General features: G+C 58.8%; 1 protein-coding gene across 1 annotated transcript; it reads left to right on the forward strand.

Moving 5' to 3' along the window:
• The first annotated feature begins 3,158 nt into the window (after positions 1-3,158).
• Rhof (ras homolog family member F (in filopodia)) lies at positions 3,159-7,378 on the forward strand. Its single transcript, XM_013023076.1, has 4 exons — positions 3,159-3,163; positions 4,280-4,409; positions 4,485-4,619; positions 6,271-7,378. The coding sequence occupies exons 1-4, from the start codon at positions 3,159-3,161 to the stop codon at positions 6,433-6,435; spliced, it is 435 nt and encodes a 144-aa protein (XP_012878530.1). The 3' UTR covers positions 6,436-7,378.
• Positions 7,379-7,417: the final 39 nt, after the last annotated feature.

Genomic DNA, 7,417 nt, shown 5'->3' on the forward strand with positions numbered 1-7,417 from the left:
TAAAAAAAATAAAACAAAAGCACCCCTCCCCCTGCGGCCCAGCGGGCTGCCTGGGGTTCAGGACTGCCCGGAGCTCCTGCTGTCGCAGGTGCAGCCATGGTTTGTGTTCTGACCAGCAGAAAAGCAATGCTGGGTTTGAGCCCCTTAGTGAGTTCAGGGGGAACCCAGCTGGCCTCTTGGTCAACAGGCTGGCCCAAGGAACAAGAGGCAGGGAAAACAGCTAGCTGACCCTGTGGCCAGGGAAGCCCTGCGGTGGAATATGGTAGAGATGGGGGTCACACACGGGGCGGCTGGGATGAATGCACCATGGGTCACGGGCGGGGGGGGCAGGGGAGTTAGGGTGAGGACAATGGCAGAGCTAGAGATGAACCTAGTAAACGTTGTAGAAGGTTCTAGAAACTGACAGGCTAGCCTGTGGAGGAAGGAGCATCTTCGCAATCAGCAGTGATCAGTGCTGTGGGACAGGGGTTGCTCCAAGATGCTAGATCGCTCCTCCTTGGGTGCTCACACCTTGGCCACGGGGGGCTGTGAGCAAAAGGCTGGTGCGGCTTGTCACCATCCTGCGGAAACGGTGCTGGATGCCACCAGAGCTGGGCGGTGCTCCACGCTCAGTGCTCCCAGGCGAAGGAGCTCGGGGGGCCCAGGCACCCGTGGCTGTGGCCTCCCAGCCCCCCACATCCTCAGACACAGGAAGTTGTGGTGGGGCCCAGAGGTTCCTGGGTAGAAGGCTGGGGGCTGGGACAATGAGACTCGAGGTCATGGGGGACCACAGGAAAAGGGGACCCGGGTTGCTAAGACAAGGGATGTTGTGGGGGGGGGGCATGCCCGCAGCTCCAGGCCTGGGTGGGGACAGGGAGGGGACCCCAGCACAGCTAGTAAAAATGGTTCCTCCTGTTGGCTTCCTCCTCTCATGCCCCCGCCGGCCTTGGGAGCCCTGGCGGGCTGAGTCCCGCCCCCGTGCCCGCCCCATGGGCTCTGCCGTCCCCCTGTGACCATGGTCAGGTGACCTGGCCCACAGGGGTGCGTGCATGCGTGGGGAGGGCTGCAGCGTCACCTGTACCCTTGGGTTTGGGAGACTGAAGCTGATGGAGCCGGAGTCCTGGGTTCGAGCTCCACCCGGGCTTTGCGCTTCCCTAGCAATCTTTCATTTCAGTAGCATCCATGGCGCCCCATCGCAGAGGGGGCAGGGTCGCCCCCGGACACCCCAAGGCCCAGCAGCGGCCCGAGCAGGGGCAGAGAGCGCGTCCAGCGCCCCCAGGAGCAGGGCCCGCGACACCACACGAGTTCAGGCCCACGCCAGGTGTCAGGAGAGGGGACCTGGGTGGTGTCAAGCCAGGAAAGCAACCTGGAGGAGGAAGGGAGGCTGGGGCTGGCTGCCCAGCCCCTCCCAGAGGCCCTGGTTCTTCTGATCTCTGTGTGTATAGCCATCTTTTTTCACACGTCTGCATTGGGATCAGGATTCCTTTCCTGGGCTGGCTGCCCCCCCCCCAGCTGTGTGACCCCAGGTAACCCGCCTAGCCCCTCTGTGCTTGGGTTTCTCCATCTCAAAAACGGGGTCCCAGTAGTGGCTGCCCCGGCCAGGGGACGCCTTGGCGGGGTGTCTCTGGCATTGTCATCACCAGACGAGGAAACTGAGGCCTGGTTTAGTTCCTAGCGAGGAAGCTGGGCTTCGACCGGGGCCCCGCAGGCAGCCGACCTCAGCACTGCAAATGGAGCCTGCGCGCTGGCTCACAAGGTGCCACCTGCGACCTTGCCAGCCGCACCCAGACATTCACTGGACTGGCTTTCTCTAGAAGCTTCCCTCCCCTCCTGGTGGCTGCTTGAATCCGTGCAGGCCAGGGAAGACAGGGAGGGAGAGGAGGGGGAGGAAGGGGAGGGGGAGGGGGAGGAGACTTCCACAGGGAGCCCCTGGCCCAGCAAGAGCACAGCCTTCGGGCAGGAGCAGCCCTCCCCCTCCCCCCTCCTGCCCCCCCACCCCGCTGTCCCCAGCCTGTAAGTGTGAGAAGCACATCTCAGCCCCCGTCTCTGTCTGGGCTGTGCTTGTCACGCGTGGAACAGCCCGTGGAACAGCCCGCGGTTCCCCAACGCCTCGGGGGCCAGGAGCTGTCTTTCTACCCCTCATGGCGTGGGCGCCACGTGAGCCACCCGGTCTAGTCTGCATCCAGGGACGTCTGTGGGAAAGAAGCAGCAGCACCAAACCGTGGGGCATCGGTTAGTGCCGGACAGGTGGGGGGCGCTTGGAAAGCCTGCTGGGGGCGGGGCTCAGCCAGCAGAAAGGAGGGGTCTCGTGCGGCGTCTGCATTGCTGCTTCCATCCCTACCAGATCTGTGGAGGGATGGGGCGGCAGCTGCCCGCGCATGCGTGGGGGGGGGGGCTGTCATCCAGTCACAAAGGAAATGCAAATCGGAGTCTGGTCCGGGCCTGGCCTGGGCGATAAAGCAAAATGCTATCTCAGAAATTACCAAGGAGAGGGAGAGCCGCGGGTGCTCCTCGCCACGCAGGAGGCTGAGTCCTGAGGATCACGGTTCAAAGCCAGCCCGGGAGGAAAGCCAGTGAGACTATCTCCAATTAGTCACCAAAAAAAGCTGGAAGCAGAGCTGTGGCTCAAGTGGGAAAGTGCTATCTTTGAGGACAAAGCTCGGGGACAGCGCCACGCCCCAAGTCCAAGCCCCGAGAGACGGAGTTTAAACCCTAGCACCCACAAAGAGCCTCGGCGTCTGTCCGTTCGTTCGTGCGGGGGAGCATTCCACGCGGGGTCACCTCACTTTTAGCAAACTCAGTTTCTTTACATGAAACGTGGGTACCTGTCCCTCGGCCCCCGAGAGCGGGTTCCGGGTCTCCTCAGGAACACGGAAAGCGACGCTCCCGGCGGCCCTGACACAGCAAGGCGACCCGCGCACCTCCGCGTGGCGGGCGTGGCTCCCTGCGCTCCAGCCGGACACCGCTCCACTGCACGAGAACCGTGCACACGGCGTGCGTCCGCTTCCCTTCCGTCGTGTTCTGTCCAGAAGCAAGCTTTCCGCGTGGTTGAGAAACAACCTGAGATCCAAAGATAGGGAGGTGGCTGTCTGCTTCACAGTGAATTTCCCTGTGGGGTTGGGCTGGGACTTCTTGGTCATCCATTGAGAACACTCTAGAAACCAAGTAGGAGGCATATTATGAGGTATGAAACGCAGTGAAGAATGTGGAGGAAGAGAAATACATGAGGGAAGAGGGCTGGGAAGGTGCTCAGTGGTAGAGTGCTTGCCTAGCATGCGTGAGGCCCTCAGTACCACATACACAGAAAAAGCCAGAAGTAGGGCTGTGACTCAAGTGCTAGAGCGCTAGCCTTGAGCTGAAAAACAGAGGGACAGGGCCCAGGCCCAGAGTTCAAGTCCCATTCCAGGTGTGGGGGAACAGCAAGTGCAAAAGCCCTGAGGCACAAAGTGTGTTTGAGTAGCAGTGTGGTGACCTGAGGTGACTGAGGTTGGACTGCATGGGCAGGGAGGTCAAGTCCCGGTCAGGAGCACCAAATCCTGTGGCCCACGGGAGATGTTTGGATTTTATACAAAGGGCAGCAGGAAGCCACGGAGGGCGTTTGAGGGGTGGGAGGGAGGCAGGATCTGGATGTGCTGATGTGTCCGGGCTTTGAGCCAGGGGGACGGCAGGTGACCAGTGAGGACTTGGAGAGGAGGGGGGTGGTCTCTGGACCACTTCTGCAGTGAGCATCCCTGCTGGCTGAGGTGTTTACGCACAGATAGAGCAAGCGGTGAAGTGTGACTGCTGGGGTTGAGTGCCAGCAGCACCACACTCTCTGCAACTGTCAACATAAAACCTTTCTAAAAAGTAAGAAAGGTGCTGGGCGCCTGTGGCTCAGGAGTCAGATCTGCGGCTGCCAGCGGGGGCGGGAAGCCATGAGGCTCCTGTCCACAATCAACCAGCGAAAGGCTGGACGGAGAGCTGTGACTCAGGCAGGAGAGCACTCGCCTTGGGCAAAAAAAGCTCAGGCACAGCGCCAAGGCCCTGGACTTAGGATGTCCGGCCTAGGTGACAGTCGCTGGGGGAAGGGGAGCTTCCTACCCTCATTCCCAGCTGTCCCAACCCTCCAGGACTAGTGCTGGATCTCTCGGGACCGCAGGGCACCCATCCTGGCTGTGGGACACGGTCCCAGCCGGCAGGATTACTACCAGTGTCCGGCTTTTACCCTGTCATCAGCTCTGAGCTCGCGCAACCTACTGTGGGCCGCGCCATCCTCCAGTTACAGCACAGTAAACTGAGGCCCGGAGGCACCGAGTTGAAGGTGTGCACCTCTGGTTCCAGGTCAGGAAGACTACGACCGCCTGCGGCCCCTCTCCTATCAGAACGCTCACCTGGTGCTCATTTGCTATGACGTCATGAACCCCACCAGCTATGACAACGTCCTCATCAAGGTGAGAGGAAGGCCTGTCTGCGGGGGGGGGGGGGGGGAGGGTCCCATGGCGACATCCTCCCTCCCTCCCCCACAGTGGTTCCCTGAGGTGACACATTTCTGCCGCGGGACTCCCGTGGTGCTCATCGGCTGCAAGACTGACTTGAGGAAGGACAAGGAACAGCTGCGGAAGCTGCGCGCAGCCCAGCTGGAACCCATCACCTACTCACAGGTGCCGCCCCCCCCCCACGGCTGCCACGCCCAGAAACCGCCCTGATCCTGTTTCACGAGGGGGGGGAGGAAGCCGAGACCCTGGAGGTCAAGCAGCTTCTCAGGGCACAGCTAGCGAAGTAGAGCCAGGGCCAGTGCTCCAGCCCCAGAGGCCCCCATCCACACGCCTTCCCCGCCCACCCCCCACCCCTGCCTGGGACCAGAAGCCGAAAGACATCCCTACCCCGTCATGCCAGTCCTGGGGCTTGAACTCAGGGCCTGGGCACTGCCCCTGAGCTGCTTTTGCTCAAGGCTAGCACTCTACCACCTAACCCACAGTACCCCTTCTGGCTTTTTCTGTGTATGTGGTACTGAGGAATCAAACCCAGAGCTTCATGTGTGCTAGGCAAATGCTCTACCACTAAGCCACCTTCCCTGCTCCACTGTGGCTTTTTAAGAAACAGAATACACAGAAGGAAAGAAAACACAAAATTAATTTAAAAGAACAAAAAACTTGAATCCAGGCATGGTGGGACATACCTGTAATCCAAAAGTTTGAGGCAAGCCCTGGATACTAGCAAGACCCAACTTTAATAATATATTAATGGTAAACTCACTTAAAAATAAACAATTAAAAGCCAGGCACCAGGGGCTCACGCCTGTAATCCTAGCTACTCAGGAGGCTGAGATCTGAGGATCATGGTTTAAAGCCAGCCAGGGCTGGCTCTGAGTGGTGCTGAGGCTCAAGTGGTAGAGCGCTCGCCTTGAGCTGAAAAGCACAGGGACAGCGCCCAGGCCCAGAGTTCAAGCCCCACGACCAACAAAAATAAAATAAAAAATAATTATTTTGCAGTACTGAAGTTTGAACTCAGGGCCTTGCACTTGCTAGGCAATCTAGGACTTGAGCCATATCTCCAGCCCTTTCTTGTGTTAGTTATTCTTTTGAGTAGTTTCATATTTCTGCTGGGCCAGCCTGGCCTGAGATCCTGTTTATTTCTCAAATAGCTGGGATGGCAGGTGTGCATCACCATACCCTGATTTTATTGAGTTGGAAGTCTCCTTAACTTTTTGCCTTGGCTGGCCTCAATTCTTGATCCTCCCACACTCTGCCTTCCAGATAACTAGGATTACTGGTAGGAGCCATCACACCTTGCTTTTGTTTTTTTTTTTTAATTTTCTTTAATAATTTTTGTGACTACATAAATTCACGAATTTCACAGTATTGTGAGCTAGTGATACTTAAAGGCACGAACACATTCTAGCCTTCATGAGGCAAACTGTTGTCATCGTGGTCTATAGTTTATGAATTCTATGAGCTTTGTCAATACAGCTATTTCTTCCACATTGGGTGGTATGTACATTTCTTTCCTTCTGCTCCCTCTCCCTCCTTGGGTTGTTTTGATCTTAGCAAGTTCACTGGTTCATGCTGACAGAGAAAATAGAGGGTGTAGGGAGGCTTTCTGTTTTGAGGACTTACCGTTCTCCTGGGCTTGCCCCAGGCAGCCATGGGGTACTGAGCCCACCAAGTCCTACGCATACACATACACAGCGGTGAGGGCCAGTCCTGGGATGGGGAAAAGGCTCAGGTCTCCAAGGCCTCCACCTCCAGGCGCACCCCCCCCCCCCCCCACAACCAGCCCCCTCCCGTAACGATGTCGCCTCTCCCGGCCCAGGGCCTGAGCGCCTGTGAACAGATGCGGGCCGCACTCTACCTGGAGTGCTCGGCCAAGTTCCGGGAGAACGTGGAGGATGTCTTCCGAGAAGCCGCCAAGGTGGCCCTCAGGGCTCTGAAGAAAGCTCAGCGGCAGAAAAAGCAGCGGCTCTGCCTGCTCCTGTGACCCCGAGGCCAGCGGAAACGGAACTGACCACCCTGGGCAAGCCCCGTCCCGCTCTGCAGCCCTGGGGGTCTGGAGCTAGTCTTAGAACCTCCTGGAACTCTCCATGAACTCACCTTTGGGCTCACCCTGGAGTAGAGTGGTGAACAAGGGGACTGGACCTGGGGGTGCGCCCAAGACTCGAGGGCCAGTACCTCCAGCCCCACCCCAGCGTGTGCCACGGTGCGACTACGTGGGGAAAATGTGGGTCTGCACCGGTCCACGTGGGCACCCAAGCCCGTGGCTCCCGGGGTAGGCAGGGCCACAGCCTCCAGCCTCCCCCACACACCTGGGCTCCAGACGCCCAGGGGGAGAAGCAGCATCTGTGAAAACTCAGGTTGCCTTGGGGCGCACATCTGTCCCCTGCTTAGGGGTGGACCTAGGAAAGCACCCTTCCTATTGGAGACTCCTGATGGAAGCTTCCACCAGCCCCCTGGGGACCTAAGGCAAGTCATTCTCTCTCTAGACTGTCCCCATGGGTGAAGGGGGAGCTAGACGGCTGCCGTGGTCTAGACCCCCACCTTCCGCCGCTGATGGGCTCTGCTCGCATGGGGTGTGGCACTCTGAGTCCAGGCCCGGCCTTCTTCAGAACTGACCGTTTCCACAGGCCAGTGGTCAAAGCTGGCCCCCAGACTGCCTGCCACTTGCTGACGGCCAGATTCCTGCACCCTGAGCCTCCTCCAGGGGGGTCCAGATGAGCCAGGATGCCAGGGAAGGACACTTCTGAGCCCTCCCACCCCAACCCATGGCTCTCCTGACCCCCGGGGAGCCAACAATGGGCTCCCTATTCCTGTACAGTCCCCAACCTCACGGACAATTGACAGGGTGGGGAAGAGGTCAGCAACCACAGCCCGGGCCTGGTCTGGTCAACTGCCTGTTTTGTAAATAAAGTTTTATTGGAACAAGGCCATGTTCGCTCATGCATCAGCTGTTTTTGCTTTGCAGT

This window comes from Dipodomys ordii, unplaced genomic scaffold (genome assembly GCF_000151885.1).
Source record: "Dipodomys ordii isolate 6190 unplaced genomic scaffold, Dord_2.0 Scaffold66, whole genome shotgun sequence".
NCBI lineage: Eukaryota > Metazoa > Chordata > Mammalia > Rodentia > Heteromyidae > Dipodomys > Dipodomys ordii.